At 38.6% G+C, this 18,821-nt stretch overlaps 1 protein-coding gene across 2 annotated transcripts in view; it reads right to left on the bottom strand.

The window, feature by feature from the left end:
* Positions 1-478: 478 nt before the first annotated feature.
* The window catches only part of nr4a3 (nuclear receptor subfamily 4, group A, member 3), a 57,925-nt gene continuing 39,582 nt past the window's right edge, over positions 479-18,821 (bottom strand). For both annotated transcript variants that reach the window (XM_061954912.1, XM_061954921.1), the window contains 2 exons: positions 11,203-11,381; positions 479-1,952 (listed from right to left, as the gene is read on the bottom strand). In XM_061954912.1, the coding sequence (XP_061810896.1) occupies positions 1,693-1,952; positions 11,203-11,381 (439 nt within the window). In that variant the 3' untranslated portion in view covers positions 479-1,692. The remainder of the gene's footprint in view (positions 1,953-11,202; positions 11,382-18,821) is intronic.

Genomic DNA, 18,821 nt, shown 5'->3' with positions numbered 1-18,821 from the left:
AAGTATCTTGTCTTTGCAGTCTATTCAATTGAATATAGGTTGAAAATGATTTACAAATCATTGCATTCTGTTTTTATTTACGATTTACACAACGTGCCAACTTCACTGGTTTTGGGTTTTGTAATTTGTTGACATGTCTGAAACAAATAAATCATAACCATATCCATACATCCATATATCCAATATTTCTGAACTGTTAGCTGACAATTACTTGCATGTAGCCGCTTCAAGAGTGCGTGTCTTTATGCTGCCCTGAGGCTTGACCAATTGACCAATCAAAACAGAGTAGGCGTGGTCAGGGAGAAGGCCGCTAAATGTGGAATGTATTATGGAGTATTTTATTTCTCCAATGTGATTTTAAAAAAGAGAAGGGTGTCATGAAACACCTTCAATGAATTGCGTTGAGGTCAAGTAAGATAATAAAAACAAGACAGGAGCCAGAATAATCAGAACTAGTTTATGATTTCAAAGTGCTGAACAGAAAATCCAGTGAACCAAAAGAGAATGAAAAAGTCGAACAGGAAACTCAAACCAAAAAAGGACATTAAAAAAAGAAAAAAACAGCAACTTTTTCTCCGTTTTTTTTTTTGTTTCTCTTCTTTTTGAAAACAATGCACAAGTCGTACCACAATATTTAAAAAAAGCTAAAAACACTTCAAAATATTAGTTTTTATATATTTATATATTTATATATCTATAGAATTTGCTTTTTTTCTTTTTCTTTTTTTTTCTTTTTTCTTTTTAAATATCACCGCTGTCGTGAGTGTGTGAGGGTTTTTTTTTTTTTGTAGGGGGTTTGAGACACATGAGGCGAGCTGGTCTTTGACCGCTTTAAAACACACCATGCAGAAGATGCTGGCTTCTCTAACACACACACACACACACACACACACACACACACACACACACACACACACACACACACACACACACACACACACACACACAACAGAACTAGAAAAAGACTGCGGAATGTTTGGCCCGTGGATCTATGTTGTCGAGCACCCTGCCCTGTGGGTGTGTGTCGGTGCTTCTAGCCTTTTGCAGGGTGTAAGTGCTTCACAAGCCTCTTTCTGTCTCCTACGATCTCAATATCCTCTTGAGAACCAGCGTCCTCTGCAGAGGACATTTATTTTTGCTCTATTTCTTTAGTCAAACTTACAATAAAAAATCTGTTTTGCAAAAAAATATAAATAAATGTCCACTGCAGTGGACGCTGGTTCTCAGGAGCATAGGCCAGGCGCCATAAAAATTAGCAAAATAAAAAAAAAAGCTGTTCAAGTTTGAGTGAGCAGTCATCAATCGTTAGTGCACCAGTTTTCTCTTCTAAAGCATTCTTTCTTCTCTCTTCCACAGCTAGACTGACAATGTCAGGCAAATCATTTAGAGTTTGAAATGAAACCACTCCTTAAGCTTCCTAAGATAAGAAAGCAGTCAAAAATTGCACTTGGAATCAAACAACTCGCTTCCTGCGTTATTGAAATGTGTCGACGCTGACATGTGTATGCAATGCTCCTGTCATGACTCTAAAAAATGTCCGCCCGCAAGAGAAGCAGGCCAGTGTACATCTAAACAGGACTGCCACACAGCAAAAAGTCAGAGGTGGCAAAGCATTTTTTCTGTGTCTCTTTACATGCTCGTCCTGTTGGCATCACATAGCAAAGTGAGTCTGTCCTCGCCACCCGTCCGCCATTAGTAAGGAACGGTGTCCAGAAACCTGTCAATCAAAGGCGGGGGTGGCACCAGGTCCTCCAGCTTCAGGTAGAAGATCCTCTGAAGGCCCTGAGTCCTCTGGGAACGCAGCTCCGCCCTTAAGCCCAGAATACGACTCAGGGCGGGCGCCGCCTTTGACGACGATGAGGGTCCACAGCCCAGGTGGTCTCTGAGACAGCAGCTCACTTTGTTCTGAAGCTCCTCCACACGCTTGGAATCTTTCAGGCCAGGGACTTGCTCTGTGGAGGACAGAGAATTATTCAGCAAATGGCAAACAATTGATAAGAAACACACGCATTCATTAGAATAAACAACAAATGTGAGGGAATTCACATGATATCGTGGTTGTAAAAAAAGAACATCCTGCAGCAAAAACAAGATTTCAAGCACGTCACATACCTTTACAAAAATGGTAATAATGACAAGGCTGTAATTTCACAACTTCTTCTTAACTCTCATGTATCCACATTAAAACTAGCTAAGCTTTCAATAGAAGGTGTATATATATATATATTTTTTTTGCTCCTATTATCTTATTTGTGTTGTATTTCTTCATCACTACTCAAAATATATATTTATTTTATTATAGTCTGTGTAAATTACCCCACTGTTTCTGCATTTAAATTTGTTTTTAAAAACACTTAAAATAAAAACTGCATTTTTGTTCTGGAATTTAATCCATCATCCACAATCCTTATGTGAGACAAGAACACAGATGTCTTTCCTTTTTCTGTGAATTCTGAATTGTAAAAAAAAAACTGACAGCAAGAGGCAGGTAATGGGGATTCTCCTATTTCACTAATAAAACCCTCAAAAACCACCAACAATGCTTTATTTACATGCTGTGACCTGCATAATAACCAAGTAAGTTATAGCGACATTGTTATTGTAGAAAACAACACATAGGAACTACTTTTCTGGATGTTATAAACAGGGTTCCAATCACAAATTTCAGGGGGAGGAGGACTTTTTGCTCTAAAACTATGACTTTATTTGCTAATAACTAATTTAATAAATATTTTTACTCTACCAAAACAAATTTCGTAAAAAAAATAAATATATAAATCTCAACAATATGACTTTATATTTCATTAAAATTATCTTGAAAAAAAAAAAAGACTTCTTCAAAGAATAACTTTTTTTTCTTGAAAAAATATGGACTTAAAAAGATCAACAAATAAAAAGTATATATATATATATTTTTTTTTTGAAATATCTCAAGAATTAAAAAAAAATGCTTGAAATAAAATATATAGTAAAAAAAACTGCTAGCACGATGCGGCTAACAAAGCAGGTAAATGGAAGTTATACTTTTTTGCCTAAGAAGCCCTCTAAAAACATCCCAAAAAACCCGTCAACAATAGCACGGTTATCATTACGTGACTTGCACATTAACCAAGTAATAACAACATTGTTTATGTTGGAGCTAACACAGAGGAACTACTTTTCTGGCGTAGTGACACAGCGCCTTGCTTACATGCCTCAGGCTGCCATCAAGAGCAGGGAGGTAATGATAGCTACTGGAGTTGCTGCTGCTGAATCGCTTTTGAGCTAAAAAAAAGTTAGATATTCTACACGCAAGCAGCTTAAAAACCCAAGCCGATTGAATCAGTGGCTCCTGGCTCTAAACTCGGACACAATGACATCCCTAAGAAGATCTGTCAAGTTGCTTGTTTGCTGCCAGCATTTTTTATCTAAGGGGTGGTGATCATACTGAATTTACTAGCCAAACAGGGAGCACACGTCCTGTGCTGAATGATACAACCATCCCATCCGTCATTGTAAGTCACGGTTTTAGTTGTTTTTTTGTTGATGAAACGTTAAACATTTAACATTACTGCTACGTGACGGTTTAGTGTTTCACTATAGCTGGATCTGTTTCTCAATCAGCTTCTAAAACTCATAGATCATCCTCCTTATATTCAGGCTCAAAAATGTAAGGTTCTGGATGATCATTTGTCTGAAAGTAGTCCTTGTTGGCTCTCGTGCATACTTGCCAACATTGAGACCTCCAAATTCGGGAGATTGGGGGGGGGGGAGGAGGAGTATATTTAAAGCTAGAATTCACTGAAATTTAAGTATTTCTTATATATATATAAGAAATATATATATAAGCGGCGTCCTAGTAGGTCCCTGAGGGATTTTTCAAAAATGTGTGAAAATGGAAAAAGATGAGGGAAAAATAATATTTTTTGTTTTAATATAGTTTCTGTAGGAGGACAATCATGACACAAACATTCTTAATTGTCAGAAATCCCACTCTTTATATTATACATGCTTCACTGATGAGAGTATATGGCAAGCACCGTTTTGTCTTACTAATTTTGGCGGTACTTGAACTCACCGTAGTTTGTTTACACACACAACTTTCTCCAACGCTGCCACAGAAAGACGTGTTTTATGCCACTCCTTCTTCGTCTCATTTTGTCCACCAAACATTTTATACTGTGCGTGAATGCACAAAGGTGAGCTTTGTTGATGTTATTGACTTTGTAGAGTGCTAATCAGGCATATTTGGTCACTGCATGAATGCAAGCTAATCGATGCTAACATGCTATTTAGACTAGCTGTACGAACATATTGCATCATTATGCCTTGTTTCTTTGTCTCATGACAAATTATCTGTATGTAATATTGGCTGCATTTCTGATAGTTGTTTGTGCGCCATGTTGTTCCAGACCCCAGCAAACATTACCTAGCTTGCAAAGATTGTCATAAATTCATTAGACGAAGACAGCCTGCCGTTTCCTTTAACTTGGACACACACACATCTATACCTTTGGCCATTCTAAGACAGACATTTCCAGAGGTGGGTAGAGTAGCCAGAAATTGTACTCAAGTAAGAGTACTGTTACTTTAGAGATTTATTACTCAAGTAAAAGTAAGGAGTAGTCACCCAAATATTTACTTGAGTAAAAGTAAAAAGTATGTTGTAAAAAAACTACTCAAGTACTGAGTAACTGATGAGTAACATACACACACATATCATATATATATATATATATATACACACACACACATATATACATATATATATATATATATATATACACACACACACATATATATATATATATATATATATATATATATATATATATATATATATATATATATATATATATATATATACATACATTGATATATACAGTATATAATTTTTTTTTGTTTTTTTTTGCCGTTTTTGTTTACATGTTAATAGTGTTTTAATGAATATACATGCATGTTTAACACATATAGAATCCTTTCTTTCATGAAGACAAGAATATAAGTTGGTGTATTACCTGATTCTGATGACTTGCATTGATTGGAATCAGACAGTAGTGATGACAAACGTCCACGTTTTCAAATGGAGGAGAAAAAAAGTTCCTCCTTTCTGTCTAACACCACATGTCCAGCTTCCATATTCGTTTTTGTACACTTTACAAGAAATACATTGGCGGCAAACTCCGTAGCTTGCTAGCTTGTTTGCGCAGGCTTTCAGAGACTCTTATTTTGAAAGCGCAGGCGCGATGGAGCGGCACTTTTATTGTGAAGACAGGAACTGTGCAGTCAGTCTTTAGGCTTTTGACGGGGTGCACGGTTGAAATAAAAAATGGTCTTTTTTCCTTCTCACTTTTGATTGATTGATTGGAACTTGTATTAGTAGATTGCACAGTACAGTATATATTCCGTACAATTGACCACTAATTGGTAACACCCCAATAAGTTTTTCAACTTGTTTAAGTCAGGTCATGTGACCCCTGGCTCTGTTTGATTGGTCCAACGTCACTAGTGACTGCATCTGATTGGTGGAACGGAGTGAACGTCACCAGTGACTGTATTTGTTGAAACGCAGGCACTATGAAGGTCTGTCTGACAGACCAAAACAAACAAAGCGTGCATTAACAGATCGATCAAAATTAGTAGCGAGTAGCGAGCTGAATGTAGATAAAAGTAGCGGAGTAAAAGTAGCGTTTCTTCTCTATAAATATACTCAAGTAAAAGTAAAAGTATGTTGCATTAAAACTACTCTTAGAAGTACAATTTATCCCAAAAGTTACTCAAGTAGATGTAACGGAGTAAATGTAGCGCGTTACTACCCACCTCTGGACATTTCCAGGAGTTATCTCACCCTCTGAGAAGTTGTACTAATGTTTTCCAATGTTGTAAAAATGTGTAGAATAAATATTAAAATGTCAACATTTCTGTGAACAAAGATTTGCGTCAGCCTGCGACACTTTGTCATTTTTATAGGAGGCTAATATAGACACTTACATCATGTGTTGCCTTCATTATAACACTTATATAAGACTTGTATTTTTTTGCAGCTGCAGACATATTTTATTTTGTATTTTTGGGCCAATATGGCTTTTTCAGCAGTTTGGCTTGCCGACCCCTGATCTAAATGAACATTATAGAGTTTGTATAAAAAAATGACGAAAAACGGCTACTTCCAATTGAAACTGCCCAATTGGTCCAAATCCACATCCATGTAGAGCAGGGGTGTCGAACGTACGGCCCGAGGGCCAGATCAGGCTCGCGAACAGGATTTATCCGGCCCGGGGGATGAGTTTGCTAAGTATAAAAATTTACCTGAAATCTTTGAATGAATAGACAGATGTTGTAAATGTGTCCACTGGATGTGCCAATAGCAATTATTTGTTTCTTTGAAGATGATGCTATATATGTACAAAATAAACCACATGATGTTAGTACATCAGTTGAGGAAAATGATCACACTACATAAATAACATCCTGTAATTTGATTTTGACCGTGTCCCTCGGGAAGTCCTGTGGGGAGTGCTCAGAGAGTATGGGGTATCGGACTGTCTGATTGTGGCGGTCCGCTCCCTGTATGATCAGTGTCAGAGCTTGGTCCGCATTGCTGGCAGTAAGTCGGACACGTTTCCAGTGAGGGTTGGACTCCGCCAAGGCTGCCCTTTGTCACCGATTCTGTTCATAACTTTTATGGACAGAATTTCTAGGCGCAGTCAAGGCGTTGAGGGGATCCGGTTTGGTGGTTGCAAGATTAGGTCTCTGCTTTTTGCAGATGATGTGGTCCTGATGGCTTCATCTGGCCAAGATCTTCAGCTCTCACTGGATCGGTTCGCAGCCGAGTGTGAAGCGACTGGGATGAGAATCAGCACCTCCAAGTCCGAGTCCATGGTTCTCGCCCGGAAAAGGGTGGAGTGCCATCTCCGGGTCGGGGAGGAGACCCTTCCCCAAGTGGAGGAGTTCAAGTACCTAGGAGTCTTGTTCACGAGTGGGGGAAGAGTGGATCGTGAGATCGACAGGCGGATCGGTGCGGCATCTTCAGTAATGCGGACGCTGTATCGATCCGTTGTGGTGAAGAAGGAGCTGAGCCGGAAGGCAAAGCTCTCAATTTACCGGTCGATCTACGTTCCCATCCTCACCTATGGTCATGAGCTTTGGGTTATGACCGAAAGGACAAGATCACGAGTACAAGCGGCCGAAATTAGTTTCCTCCGCTGGGTGGCGGGTCTCTCCCTTAGAGATAGGGTGAGAAGCTATGTCAGGGAGAAAATCAAAGTAAAGCCGCTGCTCCTCCACATCGAGAGGAGCCAGATGAGGTGGTTAGGGCATCTGGTCAGGATGCCACCCAAACGCCTCCCTAGGGAGGTGTTTAGGGTACGTCCGACCGGTAGGAGGCCACGGGGAAGACCCAGGACACGTTGGGAAGACTATGTCTCCCGGCTGGCCTGGGAACGCCTCGGGATCCCCCGGGAAGAGCTGGACGAAGTGGCTGGGGAGAGGAAAGTCTGGGCTTCCCTGCTTAGGCTGCTGCCCCCGCGACCCGACCTCGGATAAGCGGAAGAAGATGGATGGATGGATGGAATTTGACTTTGATAAAAAAAAAATATCTGGATAAATTGAAAATGAACAACAATGAGTTGACTGATGAACATTATCACATAATTTATTCGGAAAATATAAAAAGCAATAAATAAATTATTAACCGCAACATGTAAGTGTAAAAAAAAACCCCAACAACATTACGATTTCTACATTTGTGCTTGTTCTATTTTTAAACAAAGAAAACAATCTGAAGTTGTCTTTATTTTTAAGTTATCGTGCGGTGATTTTACCAGGCCGGCCCACTTGGGAGTAGATTTTTCTCCATGTGGCCCCCGATCTAAAATGTATTTGACACCCCTGATGTAGAGCCTGTATGAACGACCCCGAATTTCCAGTACATTTCCAGTCGACAAATCGGTATGAACATTTTTTGCAAATTTCCAGCGAATATTCCGTTCCTTCTGCAGCCACCATTGGCTTGTTGAGCAGAAAGAGCAATTGCAACGTCTTCTTCTATTGAATTGCACCTCATTAGCCTGTATGGCTTAAGTTCTTAACAGGCTTTAACTTGTCTCACTCACTACAGATCAATACACAGCCTAACCTAATAAGCCCGCTGCACACAATGGATACATAGAGACGTTCACTTGCACACACACACACACACACACACTCATGCTCGCTACGATTGCAGACACGAGCAAAGACAAAAGTGCTCGACAATTAGCTGATTATTCGGCCCTGTGAGCCGCCAAATGAGATTAGAGGCACACGCGCGCATGCACACAAACACACTGCTGCCCATAGCAACTCCAGCGGCACCCGAACGGGGCTTAATGTGACACTAAGTCATTCTGCTGAGCACAGGGTGTACACCCACAACACACACACACACACACACACACACACACACTGACATACACACACCCGGGCCCTGCAGGGAGGCCGCGGCCGGGACCACTTTGAGATATCCATTATGTGAAGCCTATTTATTGTTTGTTTATGTGGCTCTTTTGTTTGTCGCTCACTCCAGCCCTCCTTTCAACGTGCCTTTCAGACCTCTTACTTACTAACTCGCCCCGGTAGCGAGGGGGGAATCGATGGCCGCCTTTCTACGCGGGCCACTCTGCAGTGGTCGATGGCCTGGTTGCTCTGGCGGTGCGCTTGTGTGCGCTAGCGAGGTGGCACTGAGACACCAGCGCAGAGCGCAGCGCCGTGGTGGGCTGGTCGATGAGGCGCAGAGTTAAGTGCTCCCCCAGAGAGAGGAGCTTGTGTTGGGGGGCTTTAGAGAGAGGAAACCAAGGCGCCAGTGGAGGTCAAGAAGTTCAGCAACGACGAGGGGAGGCTTTCACGCGTCACACATTTATGTACATATGATATTTCCGTGGATGTCACTTTTTACCCTGAAATTTGGGGCATTTAAGGAAATGTTCCTAATCACTGCATCTCTACTAACGACCGTCATAATAATCCATAAACTAGTCAATTAGAGCAGTGGTTCTCCAACTTTTTTCTACCAAGTACCACCTCAGAAAACACTTGGCTCTGCAAGTGCCACCATAATGACCAACATTAAAATACAGTAGCGCAGTAGGCCAAAGTATTCATTAAACGAGGCAGACTTCATTCATTTTTTCTTGAAAAAAATTAAAAAAAACATCTTTCAAAATTAGATTTTTTTAAAAAGTTTGACTTTGAAAAAAAATAAATCTCAGATGATTTTTTTCCCCTACAAAATATATGACTTATTTCTTAATGCTTATATACAAAATTGTTAATGTGGTATAATGGTTTTTTCCCCTTTTCCAATGCGACTTATTGATTTTAGCGTGATATGAGGACAAAATATTCATTAAATGTTCATTAAAACAAGGCAGAGTTTTTATTCAACAAGTATATTTTTGGCAACTGTAATGTTACACACTGTTTGAACAGTAACACTGTGTTTGACTATTTTAATAAGTGATTACTTGGCATTTGGTATGTGTACCAAAGTTTGAGAATCACTGGCTTAGAGAATATGCAAGACTGTCCTCTATTATAATTATAAGTGTGGGCTCCATTTTTACTCAAATGACCAAATATGGTTCTTTGTCCAATAAAGGACAAAATGACCTAAACTAAGCATTGATTTGTCCAGCAACAGAAGATCATTAAAAGGGTTGCTCATAAAAAATATTGTTTTTCTAACACAAAAAGCTATCTTTATTTTTGGCCACTGTAACGTTACACACTGTTTCAACAGTAACACTGTGTTTGAATATTTTAATAAGTGATTACTTGGTGTTTGGTATGTGTACCACAGTTTGAGAATCCCTGGCTTAGAGAATATGCAAGACTGTCCTCTATTATAATTATAAGTGTGGGCTCCATTTTTATTCAAATGACCAAATATGGTCCTTTGTCCAATAAAGGACAAAATGACCTAAACTAAGTATTGATTTGTCCAGCAACAGAAGATCATTAAAATAACATTTCAGGGAGTGTAGGACTTTTTTGCTCTTAAAAAAAAAAGTTTTACCAAAAAAAGGTATCTTTAATAATTTTTGGGTAAAAAATCTGACTTTATATCTCTTGATAAAGATATATTTCTTACTGGAATTTTTTTTTCTTGACTGGAATAGGTTTGCCCTCAAAAATAGATAACGTTTTAGTAAAAAACAAAAAAACATTTTCTTTAAAAAAATGTCTTAAAAATTATTAAAAAAAAAAAAAAATCTTAAATAAAATGAAAAACTAATTCTGAAAAATGTAAGATTTTTTTTGTTTTAATTCTTGAACTTAAAAAAAAAAGATATTCTAAAAAAAAAGCGACTTCATGCATTTGTTTTCTTGAAAAAGTAAAAAAAAAAAAGATCTTAAAAATCTGAATGCAAAATACCAATTTGTTAATGTGGTACAATGTTTTTTTTTTCCTTTTCCAATGTGACTTATTGATTTTAGCGTTCTATGAGGACAAATTTGAAGTTTTCTAGAGGGTGCCTGTTGGCAACAGTGGTTTTATTTGTGTGCAATACTTTTTGTCCACACTTCTGAATTTTGGGATTTGACTATGACTTTTATAATGAGCTTTCAAATAATATCATGTTTACAATAGGCAAAACTATCTTAGCAAATGTGGCATGAGTACTGTGCAAAAGTTTGTGTTCCCCTCTATCTTTGGATGGGACTAAAACTCACCCTTATCCAGATCCTCACCAAAAAAATTAAGGCTTTCTTTTCTTGGTCTTTGTAGTTTTTGTACTAACTGAATATATGCCCTATTTTTTTTTTTACTGTTACTGTCAACACGACTGCTGTGCACATTTTGCTTGCACAGCAAATTTAACACGGACCATGACTCTGTGTGAAATCCCATCCGATTCCTTTGTAACGTGTTACACTTAACCACATTTTATTGTTTATTATTTCGGCCATTCACTCACTGATAGACGGCAAATTTCCTGTTCTTCTATCTTGGTCATGCCTTTTCTGCTGCCTGTTTCACACGTCCACATTGATTAAAGGGGCAGGTGTGAAGCAGGTGCACCAGGTGCTGGTGGGTATCGGGTTCTTGTTAGCAGCAGCAGAAATGTGCCGGAACACGTGTATATACCCTGAATGTATGTCGGTGAGTGCATGCATGCACCTGATCCCGGTCACATTCAATCAGCCACACACACCTCGATAGTCCAGATAATCTTTGTTTACCTGTGAGCAGGGCGAGCGCGGCCAGGCAGGCGAAGGCGGAGGCATCCAGGTTGAGGCTATGGAGATGGTTAGAAAAGTCCCGAATGGAGTCGAGCCACTCTCCAAACCCACGAAGGCACTGGAACCTGTGCAGCACCAAACCGTTACAGAACACCAGTTTGTCCTCAGACAGCGTCGACCTGGCAAACAAGAGAAGAAATGCTTAGTTCAGGGCTCTCTCTTTTATTCATTTTTTTATGCCTCACTTTTTTTTATCATTCGGTTTTTGACAAAAATGTTCCGTTGTTATAGGGCCAAACATTACGCCTAACAAACTAGTGCCTGCATAAAGAATGTGTACTTCTGTTCGAGGAGTACGACTGCAAAATAAGCCATCATGGTGCAGTTGCCAGAATTGATGCTAGATGAGAAAATTAGATGCCAGATGAGATAATGCAATGCTAGATGTGAAAATGCGATACTACATTAGAAAATTAAATGCCCAATGAGATGATGAGATGCTCGTTGACAAAATTAAATGCTAAATGAGAGTATAAATTGCAAGATGAGAAGGTGAGATCCGAGATGAGAATATGAGATGTTTGATGAGAAAATGCAATGCTAAATGAGAACGTGAGATGCCATATGAGAATATGCGATGCTGAAAGAGAATATAAGATGTTGGATGAGAAGATGAGATACTAGATGAGATGCTCGATGAGAATATGAGATGCTGAATGAAAATATAAGGTGTTGGATGAAAAGATGAGATGCTAGATGAGAATATGAGATGCTCGATGATAACGTTATATGCCAGATAAGAAGATGCGATGACACATGGCGAATGTGATGAATGAGCAAATTAAGTGTTAGATGAGAAGATGAGATAACGAATGAGCAAATGAAGTGTTGGATGAGAAGATGAGATGACATATGGGAACATGAGATGCTGAATGAGATAATTAAATGCTTGATGAGAAAATGAGATACTACATTAGAAAATTAAATGGCCGATGAGATGGTAGGATGATCGTTGACTAAATTAAAGGCTAAGTGAGAGTATAAATTGCAAGATGAGAAGATGACATGCGTGATGAGATTATGAGATGTTTGATGAGAAAATGCAATGCTAAATGAGAACGTGAGATGCCAGATGAGAATATGAGATACAGAATGAGAATATAAGATGTTGGATGAGAAGATGAGATACTAGAGGATAAGATTAGATGCTCAATGAGAATATGAGATGCTGAATGAAAATATAAGATGTTGGATGAAAAGGTGAGAGGCTGGATGAAAACATGAGATGCCCGATGATAACGTGAGATGCCAGATGAGAAGATGCGATGACACATGAGAACATGACATGCGAGATGAGAAGATGAGATGACGAATGAGCAAATGAAGTGTTGGATGAGAAGATGAGATGACATATGGGATTATGAGATGCTGAATGAGATAATTAAATGCTAGATGAGAAAATGAGATACTACATTAGAAAATTAAATGGCCGATGAGATGGTGGGATGATCGATGACAAAATTAAAGGCCAAGTGAGAGTATAAATTGCAAGATGAGAAGATGAGATGCGTGATGAGATTATGAGATGTTTGATGAAAAAATGCAATGCTAAATGAGAACGTGAGGTGCCAGATGAGAGTATGAGATACTGAATGAGAATATAAGATGTTGGATGAGAAGATGAGATACTAGAGGGTAAGATGAGATGCTCAATGAGAATATGAGATGCTGAATGAAAATATAAGATGTTGGATGAAAAGATGAGAGGCTGGATGAAAACATGAGATGCTCGATGATAACGTGAGATGCCAGATGAGAAGATGCGATGACACATGAGAACATGACATGCGAGATGAGAAGATGAGATGATGAATGAGCAAATGAAGTGTTAGATGAGAAGATGAGATGACGAATGAGCAAATTAAATGTTGGATGAGAAGATGAGATGACATATGGGAACATGAGATGCTGAATGAGATAATTAAATGCTAGATGAGAAAATGAGATACTACATTAGAAAATTAAATGGCCGATGAGATGGTAGGATGATCGTTGACAAAATTAAAGGCTAAGTGAGAGTATAAATTGCAAGATGAGAAGATGAGATGCGTGAGGAGATTATGAGATGTTTGATGAGTAAATGCAATGCTAAATGAGAATGTGAGATGCCAGATGAGAATATGAGATACTGAATGAGAATATAAGATGTTGGATGAGAAGATGAGATACTAGAGGATAAGATGAGATGCTCAATGAGAATATGAGATGCTGAATGAAAATATAAGATGTTGGATGAAAAGGTGAGAGGCTGGATGAAAACATGAGATGCTCGATGATAACGTGAGATGCCAGATGAGAAGATGCGATGACACATGAGAACATGACATGCGAGATGAGAAGATGAGATGATGAATGAGCAAATGAAGTGTTAGATGAGAAGATGAGATGACGAATGAGCAAATTAAATGTTGGATGAGAAGATGAGATGACATATGGGAACATGAGATGCTGAATGAGATAATTAAATGCTAGATGAGAAAATGAGATACTACATTAGAAAATTAAATGGCCGATGAGATGGTAGGATGATCGTTGACAAAATTAAAGGCTAAGTGAGAGTATAAATTGCAAGATGAGAAGATGAGATGCGTGAGGAGATTATGAGATGTTTGATGAGTAAATGCAATGCTAAATGAGAATGTGAGATGCCAGATGAGAATATGAGATACTCAATGAGAATATAAGATGTTGGATGAGAAGATGAGATACTAAAGGATAAGATGAGATGCTCAATGAGAACATGAGATGCTGAATGAAGATATAAGATGTTGGATGAAAAGGTGAGATATGAGATGCCCGATGATAACGTGAGATGCCAGATGAGAAGATGTGATGATATATGAGTACATGGCATGTGAGATGAGAAGATGAGATGATGAATGAGCAAATTAAGTGTTAGATGAGAAGATGAGATGACATATTAGAACATGAGATGCTGAATGAGCAAATGAAGTGTTAGATGAGATGACATATTAGAACATGAGATGCTGAATGAGAATATGAGATGCTAGATGAGAAATTGCAATGCTACATGAGAACAAGAGACGCCAGATGCGAAGACGAGATGCTAGTTGAGAAGATGAGCTGCCAGATTAGAAAATGATGTGCTGAATGAGAATATGAGAGGCTGAAAGAGAAAACGAGATGCTAGAAGAGAAATTGAAATGCTAGGTAAGACCATGAGATGCCAGATGAGTAGATGCGATGCTAGATAAGATGTAATACTTGATGGGAGGATGAGATGCTTGATGAGATGATAGTTGAGCATATGAGATGGCAGATGAGAATTTGAGATGCTGATTGAGAATATGAGATGCTAGATGAGAACATGAGATGCTAGATGAGACGATGAGATGATAGATGAGAATATGAGATGCTGATTGAGAATATGAGATGCTGGATGAGAACATGAGATGCTAGATGAGACGATGAGATGATAGATGAGAATATGAGATGCCAGATGATATTATGAGATGCTGAATAAGAATATGAGATGCTGGATGAGAACATGAGATGCTGGATGAGAATATGAGATGCTAGACGAGAATATGATATGCCATATGACAAAACTGAGAATCTAGATGAGCAGATGAGTTGCTAGATGAGAATATGATACAGCATATTGAACGATTTGTAAAGAACTCATCACAAAGTACAAATGTAAATCTTCACTCCCCTCCTAGGTCTACACTCCTCACCATCTTCACCAACAGTAGTTGTCAATAAGAGTACATGTATATGTATTTCACATTGTCCTCCCTCTGCATGTAAAACTACAAATATGTATGTGTTTTTTTAATTGTATTTACATTATTTATTGTGGATGCTTCAGTCTTTGGTCTTCATCTAAACTTTTTGGAACAGATTACTCCTGAAAAGTGAAGAGCCAGCACATACAATTTGGACACACATCAAACACCAAGTCAATGTATTTTCAAACATCTCCTTCTGGCAAATATAAGTGATCAAGAGGCATATCGCCTAAACGGGCATGGCTTTAAAGTACCTTGGCTTGGGCTGCTGCGTGCGATGGGAATATGTCTTAATGAGGAAATGAAAAGGCTGCCACTAACAACTGAGAACCAAGCAGCAGAGATGGAGACAGCGAGGATCATAAAGTCGTCTTTATGAGTGCCTGACTAAACAGCATGCTGCCTTCCTATTAACAGCCTGAAATAACTAGAAGCTGAAATAAAGGGAAGACAGATGGAAGAGTTAAAAAAAAAGTGCTTAGTTGAGATCTCATAATATCTTCTTTCAACATGCTGTAGTGTAAATAAGACATTTTTATTCTACATTTTACTTTGTGATTCAATTTATAGTTCTGGCTTAGGAAGGCTGATCCCTTTAATAGCACCTCCTTACTCATGGACATAATACTACCTGGCTGGATGACGACCATCATTTCCTACTGGACATCTTGAAATTAAATGTAAGTTTTTGTTAAAATATTTTTTTTAAAAACACCTGCAACCGTCTGCAAGTCAATTGCAAACGTGGAAACCGCAAGTTTGATTATTCTGCTTTAGGTCAGCAAGTAGGCTAACCTAGCATGTTGTTGCTGTTCAAATACGAATGTAATGCAATGCTTAATGTTACGTTGTTTTATGTGATATGTGATATATTGACGTATGATGTATAAAAAAAATAAATAAATAAATATATATGTATATATATATATATATATATATATATATATATATATATATATATATATATATATATATATATATATATATGTATATATAAATGTATGTATATATATATATATATATATATATATATATATATATATATATATATATATTTATACATACATATATATACATATATATATATATATATATATATATATATATATATATATATATATATATACATACATATATATATATATATATATATATATATATATATATATATATATATATATATATATATATATATATATATATATATATATATATATATATATATATATATATATATATATATAAAACTATGAATGAACACATGTGGAGTTATAAACTTAACAAAAAAAGATGAAATAACTAAAAACACGTTTTATATTCTAGTTTCTTCAGTTATTTCACCTTTTTTTGTTAAGTGCATAACTCCACACGTGTTCATTCAAAGTTTTGATGCCTTCAGTGACAATCTACAAAGTAAATAGTCATGAAAATAAAGAAAACACATTGAATGAGAAGGTGTGTCCAAACTTTTGGCCTGTACTGTATATATACAACTTAACAGTTTAAAAATGTGAAACATGTTTCGAAATAAAAGCTGTTATGCTTTAAGTTGCAGGCAAAAATTTGAGTAACAAATATCTCCGCCATTAATTGGCGTAGCGAATGCCACAGTGAACCCCGTAAGATCCGACCAAAACATCTGGTCTTACTCGATAGCGTTAGCTAATAGATAGAGATCGACTTAAATTGTCCAACGATGGTAAGGTAGAAAGTGAGAGTAGGGACAGTGCTGAGAAGAAGAAGTGGATGATATTCATTGAATTAAAGAAAGAAATCATAAAAAAAACATTATCGAACGTGTCGATGCCAGTCAAGAATGCTAAATAATATCGAAGCAGGGGATATTTATCAATGAAAATATGTAAAAGCTCCTGATGGTGTGTTTGACCGAGGAGCAGCTGGGCGGAGATACCGCAGAACTCTCCAAGGTAAATTCTGCAAATCATTATTATATTACTTTGTAAAACTATTGCAGTTGTTTGTAGTACATTCTGTTGTTTTGTTTTTCACATAATATTTATATTTAGAAGCATGTTTCTCATGTTAAAATTGCGGATTTGCACCAATTAATTGATTTCGATTCATTTCAGTGGGCGACGTTGATTTGAGACACAAGTGCCACTGAACAAATTAAGTTGAGGTACTACTGTTTTATGTTGAATAGGTGCAGAGTTACAGTGTAAAGTCAGAAAGTGGATAAAGTGTGCTTCATGGACACAGAAGTGGACAAACACCAGCATTAAAAGCTACAGACACATAAAGCGGCCTGTTCCCAGTCGGGCTTAATAAAAGCACTTTTAAACTGTCTAAGTTGCGGCATCAATGCTAGAACACACTTCTAACATAGACTTGTGGAGGAATAATAAGACACGGGCCCTTTAAATTCAGTGCATTCACGTAAAGAAATGGCAATAAAAAATAACCCCGCAGTGTGTCGCATATCAAAGCAGACTCCAAACAATGCGCAGATGTGACGCGCTGGTACCCAAGCAGCCGTCGACAATCACGTTATATAAACAGCTGGATTTCTGCCATGCATTCCACTCCCCCCTGACGACGGGATCGCCACGGCAACCCACCCATAACCACTGAAAGTGTTTGGTGACGGGGGTGCTTACAGCAACGGCGGGCCCAGGAAAATGGAGTAAATTTACTCTTACACACACGCTCTGACGAACATACACACGTAAGGTGGGAATGGGGGGGGGGGGCATTGAGTTCAACACGGGGTCAACGCGAGCAGGGCCGCATCGAGTATAAAACGGGGCTGCGTGGTGTGTGCATGAGTCCGGTGTTTGGGGGGTGACTCACAGTCCCAGCCTGAGCTTTCCTTCCCCTGCTGGAGCTGTGACGCCACCGCCCATCGCCTACCCACCCTGCACCTGGACCGACTAGGAGAGCAAAGTTGTACATCACCAGCATGCCGGGGTGAGTAAGTGTGTCTGACTGTGTTGTTTTTTTGGCCCGAAAGACGACAGCCGGGACAAAAGGACGAGCTTGTCGGCCCGAGCCTCGCTTCTCTCCATAAATTGAAGCGGCCGCATGCCTTGCTGGAGCCGAGCGGTAACCCGGGGCGATGCTGAGGCGCAGACGGCCCTGGGGGAGTCGTAATGGCACCGCAACACACACATACTCCCTGTGCTGGACGCTGCATGGTGACTTTATCTCGGATTGAGCATGAATTTCCTGCTAACATACATCTCAGCTGACTTGTCTTTTCAATTCACAGCACACACACACACACACACACACACACACAGCCCGCTTGTGCGTCACACATCCAGACAAGTGGAACTCCGTGGGTGTAACTGCTGTCATAGCCAGCGACTCCATTCATAATTCTCTTCATATGGGCAATTACTCAGCTGCGCTCCTCCTACAGAGGAGATAGAGCAACACACTTAGAGTACATGCTGTACTGTACATTACAGGCAAGCCTTACAAAAAGCCTGCTGTTCTCTTACACATGAAAAAAATATTAACTCCTTGATCGGGGGGGCAAGGGAACCATATTTGGTAACTGCAGCCGACTTCTGCCAATTACGGAGAAAAAAAGCATATGAAGATGTAACAAACGAAAACAAACTCGGCTTCATGTTTTGTGTCAGGGGTTTTCAAACTGTTGGAGAACAGAATACTCCCTGATGTACCGCATTTTTTGGACTATAAGTCGCAGTTTTTTTCATAGTTTGGCCGGGCTCCAGTGCGATTTATATATGTTTTTTTCCTTCTTTATTATGCATTTTCGGCAGGTGCGACTTATACTCCGGTGCGACTTATACTCCGAAAAATACGGTATATTACCGG

Source organism: Nerophis lumbriciformis, linkage group LG04 (assembly GCF_033978685.3).
Source record: "Nerophis lumbriciformis linkage group LG04, RoL_Nlum_v2.1, whole genome shotgun sequence".
NCBI classification, from domain to species: domain Eukaryota; kingdom Metazoa; phylum Chordata; class Actinopteri; order Syngnathiformes; family Syngnathidae; genus Nerophis; species Nerophis lumbriciformis.
This window is presented reverse-complemented; position numbering and strand designations above follow the sequence as displayed.